The sequence below is a fragment of the Budorcas taxicolor genome, chromosome 5 (genome assembly GCF_023091745.1).
Source record: "Budorcas taxicolor isolate Tak-1 chromosome 5, Takin1.1, whole genome shotgun sequence".
In the NCBI taxonomy this organism is placed as follows: Eukaryota; Metazoa; Chordata; class Mammalia; order Artiodactyla; family Bovidae; genus Budorcas; species Budorcas taxicolor.
Window position 1 is genome coordinate 81395312 of NC_068914.1, and position 23621 is coordinate 81418932.

General features: G+C 35.0%; 1 protein-coding gene across 1 annotated transcript; it reads left to right on the forward strand.

Moving 5' to 3' along the window:
* Positions 1-952: 952 nt before the first annotated feature.
* PUS7L (pseudouridine synthase 7 like) lies at positions 953-18272 on the forward strand. The gene is made up of 8 exons (XM_052641129.1): positions 953-1865; positions 4720-4879; positions 6486-6678; positions 9355-9453; positions 10332-10413; positions 12193-12473; positions 16713-16766; positions 17946-18272. Exons 1-8 carry the CDS (start codon positions 953-955, stop codon positions 18270-18272), a joined length of 2109 nt encoding a protein of 702 aa, XP_052497089.1.
* The last annotated feature ends 5349 nt before the right edge of the window (positions 18273-23621 follow it).

The following is a 23621-nucleotide window of genomic DNA, read 5'->3' on the forward strand; positions in this document are numbered from 1 at the left end:
GGTCCAGATGATGTATTACCTGGAGAGCATGATGAACACAAAGAATTGGGCAGTACCAGTTCCTTGGGCATTTTCTCTCTCCTGAAACTCCATTTGGTAGCCATGGGTTGTGCGAAGAGTGAGTGAAGTTTGCTTCAAGAAGCTCTGTAAATGTGTCTTCTCACTGATGCCAGAGAGAGATGGTTGTACTTTTCTTATAGGTCAGCTGAAAAAGTTTGTATCTGAGCTTTCATGAAGGTTTAAGGTCCAAGGTTAACATAAGCCTTCCTTGAAGCCTAATCACATTGCATGTTGGTTTTATTTAATTAATTTCTTTGGCCATGCGCCTTGGAATCATGCCCAGCAGATCTTAGTGTCCTGACCAGGGATCAAACCTGCACCCCCTGCATTGAAAGCTTGGAGTCACCACTGGACTACCATGGAAGTCCTGCAAATTGTTTTTAGTACTTCATTATATGTCATTGTGGACTGTTTTTTCCTGTCTTCCCCTCAGCCTTTACCCTACCCCTATCCCTCCATATATTAGTATCTAGTCACAGATTCTCTGAAATTAACTGGAAATTTTAGGTTTCAGGGATGGAATTCAGACAACTCATTGTAAAAAAAAGTGTATGTTCCAGTCTCTTCTTTGTTGGTCTACCAATGATATTTTAAAAGTGAGCTTGAAACTAACCCATTTTAATCCTGGAGTTTTAATAGATGAAAACGTGGAATGGGTGAAGAGTCAAGATGCAAATGACCAGACATGCCATCTTGGTACAGGAGAGTCAAAATACACATGATATATAGAAATAAATTAGTAATGTCATTTAAGGGGACTCAGAATTGGAAGGGAGAGAGAGAAGCAGAATTAAATAAATCCTGCAAACCTATTTCTTTTTTTGTTATCCAGATTTTTTTTTTCTTCCTGGTAATTGATCACCTCTGTTTCTTTTGTAGGCATTGTTCAAGAATGGAAGAGGATACAGATTTCAGAATCAGATTTAGTTCTTTGTGTTTTATAACTGATCATGTTGGTTTTCGTGGCAACATAAAAAGCTCACCAAGTGACTTCATTGTTATTGAGATTGATGAACAGGGAGAGTTAGTTAATAAAGCCAGTGACAAACCTGTTTACAAGATTACTAAAGTACTACCTGAGCCAAATAATTTGGCTAAAAAAGCAAAACTAGATCTTCAGATTTTATCTTTTGAAGAGACAAGCAATCAAGAAGTCAGTACTTCGGCTGGTAGCTCCAGTGATGACCACAATTTTGTGCCATGTTCAGAAAAGGAAGATACTATCAAAGATAGAACTTACAAAGGTGAAGAAGAAAGTGTTGACGTATTAGGCTCCTTGTTAGATGAAAAAACTAATGAATTACTGAATCAGTTTGCCTGTGATATAAAAGAGAAGTGGGACTCCAAAACTGAGCTAACTGGACCATCTCCTGAATTCTCATTAGGCAGAATCCTTGATAAGAACCAGAGGGCTACCTTGCATAGTGCTATTAGGCAGAAATTTCCTTTTTTAAAAACTGTAGGAAAAAACTGTGAAATTGTTGTAAGGCCAAATCTTGAGTATAAGGAACTTTGTCACTTGGTATCCGAAGAGGAAGCATTTGACTTTTTTAAATATTTGGATGCAAAGAAAGAAAATTCCAAATTTACCTTTAAACCTGATACAAACAAAGAACACAGAAAAGCTATCCACCATTTTGTCAACAAGAAGTTTGGAAATCTTGTGGAGACCAAATCCTTTCCTGAACTGAGTGACAGTGCTGATAACCCAAATGTGGTGATAACTGTAAGATTTCGGGTCAAAGCACACAAGCACTGGAAGAGGTCTCTTCTTGAATGCCAGGGAAGAAAAGATACATACACAGGTAACAAGACATCATTACCATTTTCTTAGGTACACTTAGATAAAATTATGTGAAATCTGTGTAATTTCAAATGAATTAAATAGACATGTCCAGAGGGATATTGAAAACAATATATGGGTCCTTTTTTAAGTGAAAGATAAGCCTTTCAAAATATACTAGTTGTAAAATATTAACCTTATTGATGAAAGTGTGATTAACACGTTTATAGTTAATGTAGTCACAAATGTATAAAGTTAAAGAATTACTTTGTTTAATAAATCTCACGGGGGTGAATCTTGATTTTGTATTTTGAAAATTATCTTAAGTATTTGGAAAGAAGTAAAATATGTTTGCAGTACTTGGGGAAGTGAAGAGAATACCTTGTAATCTGGAGCAGCTGGATTTCATCGCCTATGGAAAGAATCCTGCAGACTTATAGGGAGTTCCTTCGTTTGACACTGTCCATCTTTTAAAGAAGAGTTTCTCGAAATTTTGCATTCATACAATCATCAAAAGGGCTTGTTGAGAGAGATTTCTGAGCCCTGTTATCAGATTCTGATTTTTATTCTATGTAATACACTTTCTTGGTCTGTTTTTCACACTTTGCAGTTCCTAGCCAGGCTGTTCCTATACTTTTAAGATATTTTAGTGATGTCTGTCCAGTTTCATAGATTTGGTATATTTATTTATTTATTTTTTCTTTTTATTTTTTTTTAATTTTATTTTTTTTAATTTTAAAATCTTTAATTCTTACATGTGTTCCCAAACATGAACCCCCCTCCCACCTCCCTCCCCATAACATCTCTGTGGGTCATCCCCATGCACCAGCCCCAAGCATGCTGTATCCTGCGTCAGACATAGACTGGCGAGATTTGGTATATTTAAAATACTATTTTTTTTCCACGCTATTACTAACTGATACTCAAAGTTTTGGCTCCAGGACTAGGATAGTTCTTGTAAATTATTATGGATCTCAAAACAGGTTTTGCTTATGTTGTAATTATGTTTAACTTATTGGCAATTTAAAATGAATTTTTAGAAATATGAATTTATGTTTATCGATGGAGGTGGTCAAAAGGTACACATTCCCAGTTATAAAATAAACAAGTCCTGGAATATTGTGTACAGACAGCATGATTGTTGTTGTTTTGTCACTAAGTCGTTTCCAACTCTTTGCCATCCCTCTGGCTGTGGCCTAAGTTGTGTCCGACTCTTTGGGACCCCATGGGCTATGGCCTGCCAGACTCCTCTGTCCATAGGATTTCCCAGACAGGAATACCGGAGTGGATTGCCATTTCCTTCCCCAGGGGATCTTCCTGACCCAGGGATCAAACCTGTGGATTCTCTACCACTGAGCCATCAGGAGGCCTGTATAGCATGGTGACTATAGTCAATGATATTGTATTATATATTTGAAAGTTGCTAAGAAAATAGATCTTAAAAGCTGTCATCACAAGAAAAAAATTGTAATTATGTGTGGTGATAAATGTTGACTTATTGTGGTGGTCATTTTACAATATGTTCAAATACCGAATCATTGCAAATTTTTAAAACTTTTCATAAATAATATCCACCCTGCATATTTTTGAAACTTGCTGTTTCCATGTTTTTAGAGATTCTTTATAGAGAGATACAAAGAACATACAGATCTTTCTTTTCTTTTCTTTTAAACATGATTTCTAAAGAATAGATATTATAAGCTTTTGTTTAGCTATTTCATTTATTCAGAGATAGATAGATTTCATATCCTTCTGCTTCCTGAGTCAAGCTTATGTTAAATGTTCATTTTTCTTAGAGTGCTCTTCAGAGAGACCCTTGTAGCTCCTGATGATGGTTACAGGAGTTGTACAAAACAAATTATTCTGCAGAATACTTTGAATTTCCTTTCCATGATATGAGGGAAGAGGACAGTACTTTGAAGTGTCATATGTTTATGGTGAACTGAGGACTGAGATATTTTCTTACTGTCAATGTTGGTAGGTTATATAGGCCAACAGGTTGGCAGGGTTCGGGGGTAGTGCTTGGTGGTAATTGTTACTGGGCTTGTTCCTCCTTCCACTTTTGCGATCTCATTCTCACCTTCTCATCTAATAGACATTTGAAGGCTCTACCATGAGGCAACAAGCTCTGTTTTATTTACTGATTTCCTGGCCTGGAACTCCCGATCTACAGGGCACACAAACTTAAAGAGATAAATTATGGCATGGTGTTCAGTGTCATGATGTAGATAATGACAGCTTGTGAAGACATGTAGGTTTAAGTAATCAACTCCTTGTAATGTTTGTTTTTTCATCTATTCAACAAATATTTGAATACTTACTGTGTTAGTCTGAGGGTATAATGGTCAATGAAACAAACACGATCCCTACTTTGGGAGCATTCAGCCTTGAGAACCTGGAAGGAATTTGAGGGAAAACTGCTGTGGCCCTTGGATCTTGAAGCATGAAAAAAAGTGTGGCAAATAATAAGTAGAGAGAGCATGTGTTTTAGACAAAGGACCTCAATGCATCCAAGTCCACAACAGTGAAAGACTTTAGTTCATCCAAGGATTGTGACAAGTTCTCTGGGTTACAATTATAGGATATATAAGATAGCCCAAGTGCAGACTGGAGGGGTGGATTAGGGCCAATATGAATGCCTAATCAGGGAATGTGGATTTTTTTTTTTTTTCTGTAAGCCTTTAGTGAACCAAGTAGCATTTTAAAAATGAGAGCTGAAATCTGTGAGGTTTGTATTTTACTGATTGTATTTTGATTAAAAATACTCATCTAAATTAATGGTTTGATTCACTATAATGATCTGTCAGTTTGCTAAGAATGTAAATGATGTATTTAGCTGCCTTTTTTTGTAATTGAGGATTTTTTGTTTGTTTCAGCTTTTACCCTACGAAAAGAAAATCTAGAAATGTTTGAAGCAGTTGGTTTTTTAGCTGTCAAACTTGGTGTGATTCCTTCGGATTTTAGTTATGCAGGACTTAAAGACAAGAAAGCCATCACTTATCAAGCGATGGTGGTTAGAAAAGTGACACCAGAGAGGTAATAAGATGTTTAAAGGAGAGAACTTTATTTTCTTATTGCATCAAATAAATAAATACTAGATTAAAAACTGAGAATAATACTGGGAGCATATTAACCTCACTATCAGTAGTAATTATAGGCTTACTGAGCAGCATATTCTGCATTAATAGTATAATTATCTTCTAAATAGACTTTTATTATTGTAAAAGTAATACATTTTTATTGTAGAAGATTTAGAAGAATATAAAAGAATATTAAATGTCACTAAAATTTCTCTTACACAGAAATAACCACAAAAACAGTTTGGTCTGTTTCAGACATTTTTCAGAGACTAAGATATTTGCAGATGCTACAGAGGCCTTTTTTATATATGTGAAAATTGTACTGTATATGTAATTTGTATTTTACTTAATAAAAGTAAAATAGTATTTTTAATGAAAATTTATGTCCTGAAATATTTCAAAGTCACGTTTATTATATGGACTAATTTCTTTAACTTTCCCTTGTTTGGGGATATAGAAATTTGTTCCAATTTTTCACTGTAAATACTACTGTGATTAACTTTATTACACTTAAATCTGTGCCATTTATGGATGCTTTCCTTAAGGTAAAGTTAAAAAAAGTTGAATCATTGGACTAAAATTCTGCCTAACTTGACGTATTAAAAATATATTAATCTTTAGTCATCAGATATTTAAGTACTATTTTCTGTTAAATATTTTTAAGTTCTTATATGAGGGATAGAAAAATGTTTATGATTTTGTCTTTGTGGTCAAAAAGTGCACTGTGCTAAGAAGGAATGACTTTAGATGTTAAAAGGTATTTAGATGTTAAAAACTGTTTTTTAACCACCAAAGACAAAATATTTTATTAGTTTCTAGGAGGAAAGAGTAGTTTGATTTGGCTTATGGGTATGGAATTTTAATTACCCTTTAACCAATAGTAAGATTTTAGCAGATGCAGAAAATCTGAAGATATTTTGGAGGACCTGTAAGCAAAACAGTCTGCCTGATAAAGCAGATGGTTCCTTTTAAGGTCTACAGAAAATATAGAAAAAGAAAAGTTTACATCAGTTCTTACAGGATCTTAGAAGTTAGGATAAGACAATTGGGATCTAATATTGGTGAAGAACTGAAAATTTGAGTAAAGAAGTGTTCAGAGCAGAACTTTAGGAAAGTCTTCTGGCGCTAGTGGCTTTTTGGTAACATTGGAGAAGAACTGAGAAGGAAAGGAGCAAAGTCTAAGGACAGAAGAGCGAAGAACAGTTAAGAGGTTCTTTCACTTGAACTGAGAAGTCAGAAGGCTACATAGAGTGATAGCATTAGGAATATGTGTTCCAGTTCTTAGAATAACTCTGTTAATATAATCCTATGATAAAGGGTTTTTAGTGCACATCTGTTGAAATAAATTAAAGATGTGTTTTTGAAATAATCCCTCCAGTTTTTCAGTATTCCAGTATAAGTGGTTGTCTGCCATCTGTCATTTAAACTTTATTTTAAATTAATTTTTGACATTTTTACTATTTTAAACATATTAATAATTTTTAACATTAGTTTAAACACAAACTATTTTTTAAATGTAAGAGTTAACTGAATCCAAATGATAAATGATTTATCATTTATAGGTTGAAAAATATTGAAAAAGAAGTTGAAAAGAAAAGAATGAATGTGTTTAACATTCGGCCTGTAGAGGATTCCCTTAGACTTGGTCAGCTCAAAGGAAATCACTTTGATATTGTCATCAGAAATTTAAAAAATCAAATAAATGATTCTGCAAACCTAAGAGAGAGAATTTTGGAGGCAATAGAAAATGTTAAGGTAAGAAAACTGCACTGTAGAGTATTTTGGGAAAATCTTTATTTACATTGAGATATGAAGGGAAATATTTTCTTTTGTACATTTTATGTGCATGTATAATTATTTTAAAAACTGATAATTGGATCCATTTTACTTATTTTTTCTTCTTGGTATATATCTTTGTATTGAAAAAAACACAATGTTAGTGTAATTTAAAAAATTGTGTAGACTCCCCCAGTTGGAAGGGTAAAACCTATCTATTTAAAAGGACAGGTTTTTTTTGTTTTGTTTTTTAGCATCTGCCATTTAGAGTAATATTACAGGCAGAGAGATTAATTTGGGGGGAGACTTTGTTCAGCATTTCTTTTCAGAAATCTTTGGTAAATAGTTTTTATATTACTTTTCAGAATGTTTTTTCTTTTCAATCTAATTTTGAATTTTGTTTCAATGTATGCAAATGGTAAATCATATACATTTTATTCTTACAGTAAAAAAATTACTTACTGTAAGTTTTAAAATGATATTTGCTGGGCATCTAAATGTGTACATATAGCCATAGCCTTCAGTCTGATCATATAGACTGTGGGTCAGCAAACTTTTCTCTGTGAAGGGCCAGAAAAGAAATGTTCGTGTTTTATAGACATATGGTCTCTGTTGCAGCTACTCTAGTGCTTTTGTGTGGGAGCATCCATGAACCATACATAAATGAATGAACATGGCCGTATTCCAATAAAACTTTATATACAAAAGCAGTGGTTACAGGGCCAGATTTGACTTGTGGACTAGTTAAATAGCTTGCCAACCCCTGATCTGGACCAGAAATTCTCAACCTAGGGTGTTTTAAAAATTTTCAATAATCTGTTTTTTCTCCCAGACCGATTGAATAAGAACATTTGGGGATGTAGGTTAGGCATTAGCATTTTAAAAAATCTCCCTAAGTGATTCTACTCCACAGCTAACATTGAGAAACACTGCTGCAAGTTTCTGACCACAAAGACCTTTTCATACAATTTTATGCCTCTCCTACAGGAAAACAAACAGAAACCAGATTTTAATCACTATTATTCCTAACAGTCAGGAAAATATCTTCACTAAAGATATTTAAAATCCTCATATGGTTATTTTTTCCTTTTCTCTAGACCTACCTAAGACTTTATTTTTTTTTTTTCTTTTCCCCCTGTTAAACTATTACAAAGATATCTCTTAGAAAAGGGAGTGGGGCTTTCTGAACTTTGATGTTATTTATTGCCTATCTTTCATTTGGTACCTATTTATATACATTTTAAAGTCTCTGTAGGAATAATCTTAGATTTAGCCAACTTTCCTTTAGTTCTTATGATGAGGGGAAGCGAGCTGAGAAGTCCTGAAAATAAGAAATCTTTGGAGTTTTGTTTTAAAGGGTTATAACTCAGATTGCTATAAACATTTTATTGTAATCAACCCTGAATAACTTGGCAGGGGTACTTAAAACTCTCCTGGTGTTTTTAGGATATTGTCTAATGTTATTTTTCCAAATTTGAAATAGTTAAAAGATTTAACTGTGAGACTTAATACAGGGGGTACTTATTCTATCTGCAGTTGATCTTTGTGGCATGAGATCAGGATGCAGTTCCTTGTGTAGCGTGCTGATTACAGATTATCTTTTATTTGCATCTGTTATTGAACAGTCCTGGAATTGGTGCTCGATAATCATCATTGAATGAATATATTAATATATTCCCCCCATAGAGTGAGTGTAGAGAGCTCTTTTGATTTTCAGGAAACCATATGGGCCTGCTGTTTGCTTTGTGAGGACATGTTTAACCACCAACCAGTATCCTCAATGGTTGCAGTAGTAAATATCAATTTTCTGTTCCTACTGAAGTGATGCTATGCCATTGTCTTGGCCCAGACTTTCAGAAACTGAGATAATCGAAAAAGCAACCATTATATACAAAAAAGCCAGGACTTGCTGGGTTTGAAAATAAACCTGCTTCGTATTTCAAGCATCTGCAGACAGCCGAATCCTCGAAATCAGGAGGAGCTTCAGGGATCAGAGCAGATGCAGTACTAGGTAACCAGTTCATCCCAGTTTTCCCAGAGCTTTCTTGATTTTAGCACCAAGAACCCACATGCCAGAAAACTCCTCAATAATGGGAATGAAAAGCTCACATATTTTTAAAGCTTTTTCACTTATTTTCTGATTTTCAATCATTTATTCTTTTCCTTTGTATTCTTTAACCATATAGTGTTTCTCAGCCCACTTGGTATCCATGTGTGTATTGCCAATTACAGGATTCTTTTATTACAATAAAGACAAAGAGAAAGACTTGGTTACATATTTTGACACAATAATTGTATTATTTATCTTAGTTTGAGACTGTAACAAAGAACCATAGGCAAGGTGATTTTTAAACAAGAGAAAATTACTTATAGTTCTGGAGGATAGAAGCGTGAGATCAGGATACCTGCCTGGTCTTCTTATTGTATTCACATGGGGTGGAAAGAGAGTCGGCTAGCTCCAGCACCTTTTCTTATAAGAGTTCTTATCCTATTCATGAAGCCGCTATGCTCATGATCTAATTATCTCTTCAAGTCCTTATCTCCAGATACCATCACACTGGAGGTTAGGGTTTCAACATGTGATTTTTGGGAGGACACAGACATGAGTCTATAGTAATATATTTTTAATTAACTGATTTTTTTGTGTGTTTACAGAATAAAGGGTTTGTGAATTACTATGGACCACAGAGATTTGGGATGGGAAGGAAAGTTCACACAGACCAAATTGGATTGGCTTTGCTGAAGAGTGAAACGGTATGGATTCTGAAAAGATATGAACTTACCTGTTTTGTCAGATGTACTTACTACATGAACCAGCTCATTGCTTTCTTAACCCAGCATATAAATGCATGTATACCCCCAAATATATGTACTGTACATCATGTTTATTGAATAGCAACTATATTCATGATGTCACTTTACAGCAAAACAGATGCTGAATAATATTTGTTTGAATGAATGAATAGTATAAAAGAAGAATGAGTTGGAGGCTAGATTGAGTTGGATGCTAGATTGAATGCCCTGTTTTAAGATCCTTTCCTACTCTAAGATGCATACTTAGAAATAAGTTATAGTACTGGAAACAGTGATAAAATACAGGAACTAGTAGATATGTTTTTTTTTAAAGGAGCATCTTTTAATCTGTTTATGTTTTAAAAGAAAATATTAAAGTTGGGAATTTGTTAAACTTTTATTTACATTTATTTTTTTTAAAATTATTTTTAAGACCAAAGACAAAGAGTTCTGAAACTTGAGAACACAAATGAAATTAGTGGCTTGCCACTTGCCTATGCTTGTTCTCTCCCCCTTTTTTGTTGTGTGTGTTGGAAAAGCCTGAGTTTTCTGTCATCACTTAATACAGTGTTCTTACTTCTATGATAGAGGCAAAAAATGACAGAAGATGTATGGAAGTTGTGTCGACCACTTTTCCAGTCCATAAGGTTTTAAATCTGTATATTAGGTTGCTTTGCACTGGAAGTTAATTCTAAATTGTTTAGCTTATGAATGCTTAAAGATAGAATTGCCATGTCAAATATCATGTTAAATGCCTGTTCTTTCAAGATGTACCTTTTTTTAAAGTAAGTAATTTGTCATTTTCATCTAATATGTATTTGCTTGTTTGGTCTTTAAAGGTGAAGGCTGTAAAATTGTTTTTTACACCAGAAGATTTGGATGATCCTGTAAATAGAGCAAAGAAATATTTTCTTCAGACTGGTACTTTAAAAGTTTCTTTACCTCGTATATAGTTAGGTAGATATACAAGTGTTATATCATCAGGATAGCATTCATTTCTACATAAATGTGATAAGAAATAGACTGTAATATATATTTAAGCATTTTTATTATGTGCCCTAGGTACTCCATTTTTATGGGACTTTTGTATAACTCTTGCTTTGGGGTTGGGTGAGGGGAAAGACGCTTTATGAGTTTTTCCTGGCCTAAATCCTCAAAAAAGATGAGTTCCCAGTTCTAAACTGACATTGATATAAGTATAATTCACTGCAATCAGGAGACTGAAAAATAAACTAAATAAAAGTACATTTGTTATATCTGGTACTTTGTGCATTGTTTTTGATCTAGTCTCCATTTAGCCCTGATTGCTAATTTTGAAAACTTTAGCTAAATATATGTAGAATACTTAATGAGAAGCACTAAAAAAAATTTGTTGAGTGTGGTTCTAGAGTCAGTCTGCTGCTGCTGTTGCTGCTAAGTCGCTTCAGTCATGTCCGACTCTGTGCCACCCCATAGACGGCAGCCCACCAGGCTCCCCCGTCCCTGGGATTCTCCAGGCAAGAACAGTGGAGTGGGTTGCCATTTCCTTCTCCAATGCATGAAAGGGAAAAGTAAAAGTGAAGTCGCTCAGTCGTGTCCGACTCTCCGCGACCCTATGGACTGCAGCCTACCGTGCTCCTCTGTCCATGGGATTTTCCAGGCAAGAGTACTGGAGTGGGGTGCCATCTACATGGGTTTAATACAACTTTAGTACTTCCCAGCATACGGTCTTGTGCAAGTGATTTAGCCTCATTGTTTTAGTTTCTTCATCTTCAAATTGAAGCTAATAATGGTACCTAAAAGACTGTTAATATTTAAATGAAATAATAGACTTAATGCTCTTAAAATAGTGCCTGGCTTATTCTGAATACTGAATAAATGTTATGGGTATTTAAGTAGTAACAGCAACCATAAGATTTTAGATTCATTAAATACATGATCAACATATATGTGCATATTAAATTTCACTTGCATACAAATAAAGGACATCAGTTTCTAATATCTCCATTATTTTTAATTAGGTACATATTACATATATAATGATTAATAGGTGAAAAATATTTTTATGCCACACCCAAATCTATAAACCATATGAGCATTTCACATTGTTATGAGTAATCTAAGTAACACTAAACAAAGTTCAAAATTACATCTATTGTAGGGTCCTGAGAAAATAATTTCCTTATGGCAGTGACTGTTAAACTTTAGTGTGTGCAAGAAACCTGGTGCATTTGTTAAAATGCTTACTCCAAGGCCCTACCTGAATAAGCAGCTTTGCCATGGAGTCCAGTAATCTAATTTTAAAAAGCATGCTGAATAGTAGAATATTGAATAGTATACTTGAAGGATCCAGATGTCAACCCTTTCTTATTCAAAAAATTCTGTAAAATGTCCATAATAGCTCTTTAAAATCTCAGCTCAGGGACTTGTATAATGCTTTAAAAAAAAAGTGTTCTAAATAACTGCAAATTAGTTAAGCTCCATCCTGAAATTGGAGTTACTAATGTCCTCTTTTTAAAGCAGGGAAAGTGAATGAACCATATGATTAATGATTTTTAACAAACAAAAAACCTCTTCAAATGTAGCTCTGGTTTATGGCTGGTGCTGAGCCTCATCTTCATATTCAGGTTCCCAGGATAGCTCAGTACATTTAGAGAGCATGGTAAAGCTCTTAATAACTGGCCTTTGAATAAAAGGAACTGACTGATCTCTTTGTTTCAGAGGATGCTAAAGGCACACTTTCCCTGATGCCCGAATTCAAAGTTCGGGAGAGAGCACTGTTAGACTCACTGCATCGCTTTGGCATGACAGAGGAGGGCTGCATCCAGGCGTGGTTCTCCTTCCCCCATTCTATGCGCATATTCTACGTTCATGCATACAGCAGCAAAATCTGGAATGAGGCAGTATCTTACAGACTTGCAACTTATGGCTCAAGAGTTGTGGAGGGTGACTTGGTCTGTTTGGATGAAGATGCTGACAATGAGCAATTACCAAGTAGTAAAGTAAGTATCATTTCATCAAGAGTAGTTATGTATCAGGAGCACTTATTTTCAGGAACTCTTATTTTAGAAAAAAATTAAAACTAAACATGCTTTTTTTTTTTTTTAAACTTGTATTTGCTCATCTGCTTCTACTCTGCTGTCAGCTGACACTTAACATGCCATTAAATAGAAGTATACAAATGGTCAGTGGTATGAAGTGAGAGTTACAAAGATAGTAAGCCTTCCTTAAAAGAACACGTTCTTTAGAAAATTCCACAGCTGTTCATGAATCGGGCTTCCCCAGTGGCTCATCGGTAAAAGCATCCGCCTGCCAGTGCAGGAGATGCAGTAGACGCAGTTCCATCCCCAGGTCGGGAAGACCCCCTGGAGGAAGAAATGCAGCCCACTCCAGTATTCTTGCCTGGAGAATCCCATGGACAGAGGAGCCTGGCGGGCTACAGTCTGTGGGATTGCAAAAAGTCAGATAAGACTGAGCAACTGAGCACACACCCAATGCATGAAACAGGCTCCTTAAAAATCCAAAACAGGACAGATGGAGATGTCATTCCTGCCACCACTCTATTGTGATTTCCTCTGCCACTGTCAGAAAATCAGTCTCTTTTGGCATATTTCCTTCTAGACCATTTTCTATGCTTTCCCATAAATATCCACAGAAAGTGGATTTTTATTGTTAGTTAACAGTGAGAAAAAAAAAAAGCCAGAAATTTGAGACTCGAAACTCAAACCATGAAAGGAAAATGAATAAAATTCCTATAATAATGCTATAGGATATGAAATGTCATTTCTTTGATATAAGTGTGGTTTTACAACATGTTTTTTTCTCTCTTAACAAGATCTTAGAGACATTTATATTAATGAAATATAATTTGTCTTATAAAATTGATCCTTCCATTTCCTCCATGGTATTTTGGATATTTTGGATATTGGTATTTCCAACTAGTATTTTTATGGTATTTTAATCTCTGTGAATTTGACCTAAATAATGAAATTGAATTCCATAAATCACGTAAATTCATTTCATAGCATTGTAATGCAAAAAGAGACTAATCATCATTATCTTAATTCAATCTCAAAACTATATTTTACAAATTAATGAAGGGATTTGAGTAGTGCTTTTGTATATAACATCATAAAATCATTGAACTTTAGGGGATAAAAATATTTTAGAGACTTCTTTTCTAATTCCTATTTCATAGAAATGAAAATTGAGACCCAGGCTGGAGAGGAGACAGTAGGTAGCAGAATTCAGAAGACGTAGTTGTCTGATTCCTAGCCCAGCTTGGTCTCAACTAGAGAAATTATGGGGTATAAAAAAGTGTCAGCATGTGGAGATAGGGCATGGTCCTATTTTTCAAAAGTGGAGAAAAAACAGACTCTAACCTTACCATAAAGGATGATTTATCTAAATTAACGGCAGAGTTTTAGATGTATAAGTTAGGATTTTGTTTGTTTGTTTGTTTCAAGTGATAGAAGCCCACCTCAGACTAACTTAAGGAAAGCAGATAAGAATTTCTTGGCCCTCATAACTGAAGTCCATGATTGATTCAGGTACAGCTGTTATGAAGGGGCTTAGACAGTGTCCTAAATCATCCATCTCATTTTCTTCATCTTTCAGCTCTGCTTTCCTCTCTGTTAGATCCATTCTCAGTTTCTTCTCCAGCAAAGAAGTCTTTTATTTCCTAACAGTTTCAGTCAAAGCCATGGAATTGAGTCTCAGAATGGCTTGGTTTGTGTTCATGTCCCCAGACCAGTTACTGTGGACTGCAGTATGTGATTGGCAAAGCCTGTGTTCCAAGGACTCCTTCCTGGAACCATCCCACCCAAACCACATTCAAGAACTGGGAGGGAAGCTCCCAGGAAATTGCAGATACACTATCAGAAAAGGAGTCAAGGCTGAGTGATGAGTGAGCCACAACAAAGAGGTCTGCTTTACTATTCTATTAAATGAATGACTTGTGAATATTTAGATAAGAAAGCCGAGGGACTTCCCTGGTGATCCAGTGTCTAAGACTCTGTTGCCCCCAAGGCAGGGGGCCTGGGTTCCATCCCTGGTCAGGGAATTAGACTCCACATACCGCAACTAAGAGTTCTCATGCTTCAGCTAACGTTCACATGCCACAGTAAAGATCCTGCTAGCTGCAACAAGATCGAAGATCTTGCCGTGCCACAAGTCAGACCCGGCATAGTCAAACAATAAAATATAAGAAACATTAAGGGGAAAAAAAAAGTGATCACTAGGAGCTTCATTAAGAATGGTCATTTAACTGAGACACAGATTCTGAAACTGTGTAAAAAGAAATCTAGCTGCATCTTAGGTTTTATTTTACCTCATATAAATGGAAGAAGGGCTATGTCAGTTGATTCCATTTTGATAAATAATGAAAAACATTAAGTTTTTTAATACCTTTCAGAAAACATGTCCTTTTAAATATTTCTTGGCAATACATTATTTAGTAAGTCAGCTGTTTCTAATTCAAATTTTCAGAAGTTCACTTTGACAAGATATAGCAATAATCTCTGAAATGCATGTGTCTCATAAGACTTTGTTCCAAGTAACATTTGCAAGGATATTTTTGTGATCAAGATTTTGTCTGCTTTTCTCTCAGGAGATATAGGAGAAAAGAAAAACTTTTCTCTTTCACATTTTGCAGAGTTTCTTTTCATTAGTGGCGGAAAGTATCTGTATTTTTTAAATTGATTATTTATACTTTATTAGTTAGCACTGAGAAAAGAAAAGGCAAGAATTGGAGGCTCAGGACATAAAATATGGAAAAGGAAAAAACAATATTTGTAGAATATTTCATGTTGCACATCTACATTAAAAATTGTAGGAAACTATAGGAATCTAATCTGAATCCCTTTTCGATAGAATTACTAGGCCTGCTGCTGCTGCTGCTGCTGCTGCTGCTAAGTTGCTTCAGTCGTGTCTGACTCTGTGCGACCCCATAGATGGCAGCCCACCAGGCTCCGCCATCCCTGGGATTCTCCAGGCAAGAGCACTGGAGTGGGTTGCCATTTCCTTCTCCAATGCATGAAAGTGAAAAGTGAAAGTGAAGTTACTCAGTCGTGTTCAACTCTTAGCAACCCCGTGGACTGCAGCCTACCAGGCTCCTCCGTCCATGGAATTTTCCAGGCAAGAGTACTAGGCCTACAGATATAGCTTAATTTCAGGTGACTTGGCAGATTTTCATAATTTTTTTGTGAGTAAGATGGAGAAATGTGAATTAGACAAAGAGAAATTCACGTGAATTCATCTTTGTGGAGATGCCATACGACAAAGAATGGTTAGTTCATCAGTTGATATCCGCTTGGAGGGACTTCTCTAAAGAGAGCTACGGTGTTCTGTACTTGAAAATGTTTGTTCCGTATTTTCACAGATTGCTTAAATTGTAGTATTTTAGGAATGCTTATGAATTTGTGAAAGGCAAAGAGCTGGAATTGATGATGCAAGAGAGATCATAGTCCCATGTATTTTGGTCAGATCACATCTAGAATATTATGTACATTTCTGAATGCAGCAGTTAAAATGGGTTATTAACATGTAAACAAACAAATAAACCCAAAATGAAAAACCAAAAAGGAGGCATATTATTGATCTGAGTAGGGAGAATTGGGAAAGCAAGCAAGTTTAGAGACGATCTAGGCATTATATGGTGAATGCTTTAGGAAAATGAGACTGTGTTAATCCTCATGGAGTGATGGTAGCTACCTTTATACTTTTGAGCTTTCATGTCTCAGAGAAATCAAAATTATTTATTCTGTGTCCTAGAGCAACATTTCTCAAACTTATCACTCACTTTTTTTTTTCCCACGTACGTGTGACAATTATTCCTAGTCTATGAAACACATTTTGAGAAGCGCTATTTCTCATAGAGTACTATAATACCTGTTGGGAACAGGGGTTGGAGAGGGATTTCATGGAAACAGATTTTGATTCAGTGTAATAAAAAAATACTTGGCTATTTAGAAAAAGATGATTGATAACTGAGGTGAAGGTGTTGCTTCAGAGTGATAAGCTGCCCCATTCTCTGTTTCCCCTGCAGTTATTGGGTTAAAGCAAGAAGAATCATTCTAATTTTTAAGTAGTCTGCTCCTATAGAAACAAGCTGTGAAAAGATCTTATTTGAGTATGAGTATATTCAGTTAAGAAGTTGTATTATACGTAACAGTTAGGAAAAGTTGAGGGAATTTGGAACATTTGTGAATCATCTGTATTTTCATCATGTTTTTTAAAAATAGGTTCATCTAGTAACTGAAGAAGAGGAATCAGCTAACACATATGCAATACATCAGGTAAACTTGCTTAAAAATTAGTATCATTTAGACTTAAATATAGACATTGTGCTGAAAAGACAGTGTATTAAGCATTTCTCCTCCCCGCCTCCTTTTTTTCTACTACTTTTTATTCAGATATACTTTATATACAATAAAATTCACTTCTTAGTTTATAGTTCTATGAGTTTTGATAAATGTAGACAATCATATGACTACCTCAAGAATCAAGATAAGGAGCAGTTTCCCATCTCCCTCAAACTTCCTGTGCCCCTTTGCAGTCACCTCTCACCCTTGCCCCTGCCCCAACTCAGCTACTTCCTGCCCTACAGTTTTGCCTTTGAAAGAATGCCATAGAAATGGATTCATATAGTATATGTGATTTTTTTGTGTCTGGCTTCTTCCAATGAGCATAATGAATTTGAAATTTTCATGTTGTGTGTATTTGAGTTTTTTACCTGGTGCTTTTTGCTGCCTACATTTTGGTTCCAGTTAAAGGAAAAATATCTAGAAGTCATCAGCAAAGAAGGAAACCTCCACAAAATGTAGTTTACTCATGAGCAGCTGAGAAAATAGAAATTAATTTGGCAGCTTCTTCTGTGCTTTCATGTTTTTATTAATAAGTAAGCAAGGAAAATGGAAAATTGTCAAATTTTCTGTGATTGAGCAGTAGGGATTATTCTTTTTGTTCCAGAAAGAATATGCTTTTAGCATTGTATGACTGAATAAAGATTAAGTTTGTTGGGTAATTAGATGTACCTCAACTTCTTATTCCATTTCTTCTACCTTAACAGCAATTTGTCAAATAATATCTGACTTGAGTTGGTTACCTTGTTAACTAAGAGTCCTTCTTGATTTCAGTTAGCTCTTCTTTTTGCCTGGCAGCATTAAAAAGAATCAAAATAGTGTAGTATTCAGTGGCACGTTTTAGAGTGATTGCAGTGTTTGTATTCTGAGTGTGTTTTTACATATTCAACTCCCAGTCATAGAAGTAAATTTAAAATATGATTGCATATGGACTTCCCTGGCAGGCCAATGATTAAGACTCCATACTTCCACTGCAGGGGCTGCAGGTTCAGTCCTTTGTTAAGGAAGTAAGATCCCATGTGCTATGCAGGGTGGCCAAAAAAAAAGAGAAATGATCACGTATTTTTCTGAAGGCTGTTTCATGTACCTTTTTTTTCCCTTTCCCTTGCATAGGTGGTTCTTCCAGTGCTTGGATACAATATTCAGTACCCTAAAAACAAAGTAGGGCAGTGGTACCAGGAAATACTCAGCAGAGATGGACTACAGACATGTAAATTTAAAATACCTACCCTGAAACTAAATGTTCCAGGATGCTATAGAAAGATTTTGAAACATCCCTGTAATCTCTCATACCAATTGATGGAAGACCATGGTATTGATGTCAAGAAGGAAGGTTCCCACATCGATGAAGCAACTTTATCCCTTTTGATCTCTTTTGATCTTGACGCTTCATGTTATGCTACAGTTTGTCTGAGGGAAATAATGAAGCATGACTTTTAAAACTGATACCCTTGATATAATCAGTATGTGCCACTTTTTAAAGGAAAGTGAAAAGGGAGCTAAAATTTGAGTGTCTACCATGTGCTAGTAGCTTTATAATTGTTATATTCTTTAATTACACACCATCGCAATGAAGTAGGAATTTGATACTCACATTGAAGAGGACGTACAGTTAGCAAGTGGCAAAATCTGAACTTAAGACTCCAAAGCCTTTGTTTTTTCTATTAACTAATATCTCAATGACCTTTGTTCTGTGCTATGAAAGTTAAAATCTTTCTGGACTATTAGGAGCATACTGCAAGATAACATTAAAGAAAAACTTTTGGAGTAGTGTTTATATCCTCAGGCTCCTTGCTTAAAATGTAGATTAAACTAGGTTGTAATCAAAACATATGGAGGGGAAGATGAAGCGTTTTGTTAATTAGTGCCATTCTTTTCTATTTTTGAAATTATTGATCAGAACAGTACTTCAGGAAAATATTATCCCTCTATTTATTAACATGATATGCAAGGTGATCCAACCAGTCCATCCTAAAGGAGATCAGTCCTGGGTGTGCATTGGAAGGACTGATGTTGAAGCTGAAATTCCAATACTTTGGCCACCTGATGCGAAGAGCTGACTCATTGGAAAAGACCCTGATGCTGGGAAAGACTGGGGGCAGCAGGAGAAGGGGACGACAGAGGATGAGATGGTTGGATAGCATCACCGACTCAATGGACATGGGTTTGGGTGGACTCTGGGAGTTGGTGATGGACAGGGAGGCCTGGCGTGCTGTGGTTCATGGGGTCGCAAAGAGTCAGACACGACTGAGCAACTGAACTGAACTGATCCCAGGGTAGTAGTAGTATGATATCCCCTTTATGAAATAAATGATCTTTGATGAACATTGAAATACATTTTTATACAATTTCTTTATTTTGACCTATACTGACCCTCCACTTTTTTGTAATTTTTGTTCTATCATCTAGAACATAAATTTTTAGAGTCAGATCTGTGCTCAGACTCTAGCTCTGACACTTACTAGTGACTATTATTGATTCTTTTTGAGGCTCATTTAAGGAATCAAGGTGGCACCAACCTCATAAACAACAAATAATAGAATTATCTCCACCTTTTTAATGTTTCTAGAGGAAGAAAACATTTTACCCATTCCAACATTTAAATATGTCTTAAATGTATTTATTTATTTATTTTAATTGGAGGATAATTACTTTGCAATATTGTGATAGTTTTTGGCATACATTGACATAAATCAGCCATGGGTGTACATGTGTCCCCCGATCCTGAACCCCCTCCCCGCTCCCTCCTCACTTCATCCCTCTGGGTTGTCCCACAGCACCAGCTTTGAGTGCCCTGCTTCATGCAATGAACTTGCACTGGTCATCTGTTTTACATATGGTAATATACGTGTTTCAGTGCTGTTCTCTCAGATCATCCCACCCTCGCCTTCTCCCACAGAGTCCAAAAGTCTGTTCTTTTCATCTGTGTCTCTTTCCCTGTCTCGCATGTAGGGTCATCATTACCATCTTTCTAAATTCCTTATATATACATGAATATACTGTATTTGTGTTTCTCTTTCTGACTTACCTCACTCTATAACAGGCTCTAGTTTCATCCACCTCATTAGAACCGACTCAAATGCATTCTTTTTTTTATAGCTGAGTAATACTCCGTGTGTGTGTACCACAACTTCCTTATCCATTCATCTGCTGATAGACATCTAGGTTGAGTCCATGTCCTAGCTATTGTAAATAGTGCTGCAATGAACATTGGGGTATTTGTGTCTTTCTCAATTCTAAATATTTGTTAGGTTAACTATTCCATGTCACAAATCTCTTTAACCACTTTATATCAGTTGAATTTGGGAGCAAATGGAATATACTGATTAGAAAAAATCTGAGCATTCTTTTATTGCTGGTAGCATTACATAATGATTTAAATTTAAAATACTGTAGAGGGTATTATGTTAGTAATGTGGTACTTTTATATATTTAAGTCAGTCAAACCATTTTGGATATATTAACATAAGGAAATAAAATTCAGAAGAAGAAAAAAACCATATGTAATGTGAGATTTGCTTAGTGTAACATTTTTATATGTAGAAAGAATCAGTTTGAAAGGCCAGCATTAGCTAACCTAAAGTGAAATGAGATGGAACAATTTGATGGCAAAACATGAAGGTATTAACAATGAAAGTTTTATGTATGTGAGAAAATATTGCCCCTCAAAAGTATATGTAAAACACAAATGGAGTGTATACACTAAATGCAGCTTTTACACAGGAGGGGCACTTCAGAATAGTGATTAAAAGCATGGATACTGGAGACAAACTCCTCTAGTTTGAAGCTTGGCTCTGCCATTTACAGCAGTGTGGCCTTAGAAGTTTGTGTGTTTCAGTTTCAACTTCTATAAAAACAGGGATGGTAATAAACATACCTCTTAGGATTATTGTGATGATTTTGAGTTAATATATATAAAGCAGCTTAGAAAAGTACCTAGCACTTAGTTACTGTTAAATAAATATCCACAAATCCAAGTTTGGAAGGGAACAGAAAGAAATGAAAAGGCAATTCTGTTAATGTCATAGAATGTTTGGAATTTTTTTAATACTAGAAGATTCCTGTTTTGTCTTTATATATTTTAATAATTAATAAATTCAGGACACCAAAATTGCAGATTGTTGTACTGTGGATTTTCAAAATTACCTTTATTATCTAATGGTCATTGAAAATGAAATGATGCTGTATTAAGTAGTAAAAAAAATTAGAAGTAATGTTTTAACTTTTATATGATAAATTATATCTTGTAAATATAATCTGAAAGTGAATTACTCAATAATTAAATTCCAGTTTTCTTTTAAACATTGGTAACAATTAGAAAATATGAAAGTATTAAAAGTGTGCCATCATTGACAGTATTTTCTTTGCCTCTAGGTGGCACTATAATTTTAGCTATCTTTATTTAGCACTTTGGCCCTGTGTAAAGAAAGGATCACTAAACTTATTTCCCGTTACCATAAAATGTATTCAGATACGGTTCATGTGGAAAATTATTTAATATACTAATACTATTTGCTATGTTAATTTCTATTTTTTTTCCCCAGCAAGGACTTGAATAGACTTTGGACCAAACGAGTAGTCACCTAGGGTTTTGCAGTTTTTCTGGAGCATTTTAGGCTCTCAGAAGAATCTTTGGATTAGTTTTAATTTTCAGTGTAATATTTGAAACTGAGCAATAGTGACTCAGGCTTAGTAAGGTAAAACAAATTTATGTCTTTTATTAAGATAAAAACACTTGGATTTTTTGTAAGCTATCATAAACAAAGTCATATGCAACTTTGATCCAGGTAACATTTGCTGAGTGTTGTGACAGACACTTCCGCTCCTCTTGTTGTAATACATGTTTCCACCCTGTAGGTGGGTAGTGTTTTCCCTGTTTTTGCAAATGGGAAAATATTTGAGTGGTTTACTGACCTGTTCAAGTTCAAGCAAGATGGTATCTGGTTGAACTTTATTATGCTTCTAGATCAGTACTGCTTTCATCCACTTAATATTTGCCTTCTGAAAAGTTTTTGGTTAATAATAATTTCTATTTCTACCAACTTAATATTTCTTGATATTGATTAATAGACATATTGGGGCATGTCTTGAGAGAAAGAAAATTACTTTTGAGATTCTGAGAACAAAATAAAAGTAATAGGAGATCATTTAGGGAATTTCCAAATCATTTGGGGGTGTTTTCTAGAATATTTTGGGACTTGTATCTCAATGATAGGCAACACCATTATAGGCTATTGAAGGTTTCTTTAGATGATACCTGGTACAATATTAAGTTTCATTGAAAAAGTACAGTGAGAAAATTGTTTTGTTTTCCCAGTCATCTTCCAACCTTTTCATCAACCATTCTGTTTAAGACAAGGAGAAAGCTGACTATTTCATATTTACATATCACTTGCTGGGTTTACCTTTTTAACAGAGCTAGTGGAGGCCCTAGGCTCAGGAGTACCACCAGGCAATAATATCTAATGAGAATTTCATAATACTGCTGTGTTTTATTGACTTTATTTTTCTAGGTACTTTTTTTTTATGGCCAATAATATTGGTTTTCCACTTTTTTGATGTTTCTTTGAAAAATAATTTTGAAAAGAGGAAATCAATGTAAAGGTAATAAGCAACTACTAGTATAGATATAGCAGTAATTAAAACAGCAATACATGAACAATTGAAGTTTGGGGAATAATGAGAGTACCTGAATTCAGAGAGGGCCTGTCACTGTGTTAGTGTGTACCTGGTGGCTCAGAGGTCAAAGCGTCTGCCTGCAATGCGGGAGACCCGGGTTCAATCCCTGGGTGGGGAAGATCCCCCAGAGAAGGAAATGGTAACCCACTCCAGTATTCTTGCCTAGAGAATCCCATGGACAGAGAAGCCTGGTGGGCTACAGTCCACGGGGTCGCAAAGAGTCGGACATGACTGAGTGACTTCACTTTCACTTTAGTAACCCACTGAATTTCTCTGTTGTGATGTCAAGTGTGAAGTTATGTTAGTAATCATTTTCCAGTCTAGGACAGTATAGCATCAAACAAAATAATGAAAAGTACACAAATTCAATATATTATAAGCACAAGTACTAATGATCACGTGTCATATCTTAAAATTGTACTGATAGGGATTTTCTTTTAGAAAATCTTATGAAAGTGCTAGTGTGTAGCACCTAGCAAATTCTTAATAAATGTAACTAGTGTTATTTTAGTTAATATTACATTACTGGGCTCTCTGTTGAAAGTTTTTTAATTGAATGGCTAATGAATTTCCCTTGAGATCTGATCTGACTCTGTCTTAACATAAAATGATTATAATTCAACACACTTTTACATTTATTTATTTTTTATAAGTAGAATTACACATTTCTAAATCTGGGAATTCAGCAGTTCATTCAAATTTAGATCTTTAAGAACTATCTGGGTCACTGTTTTTCAATATTTTCCACCTGAGAACTACCCTTAAGAGACAAGAAATGAAGCTGCATATAATAATGGAAAACTTTCTTGCATTAATGTTGGAACAGGAGAAGAGGTTGGAGGGAGATCTGGAGAGGAAGGAAAATAGGACTTGTCATATTTTTTCTGTATTTACTTCTGAAACTGAAGAATGCTTAAAGAATACTGAAATTTTAACAACTATAAGGTGAGGAAATTGAAGGATCATGATTGCATTTTTTCAGAATGGTCTGGTTGCTCATGCCAACATATCACTAGAGAGACAAAAATTTATGCATTGTACATTTTCACAATACTAATTGTGGTTAATGCAAATAATCTATTAATTAATTTATCTATTTAATTATTTATT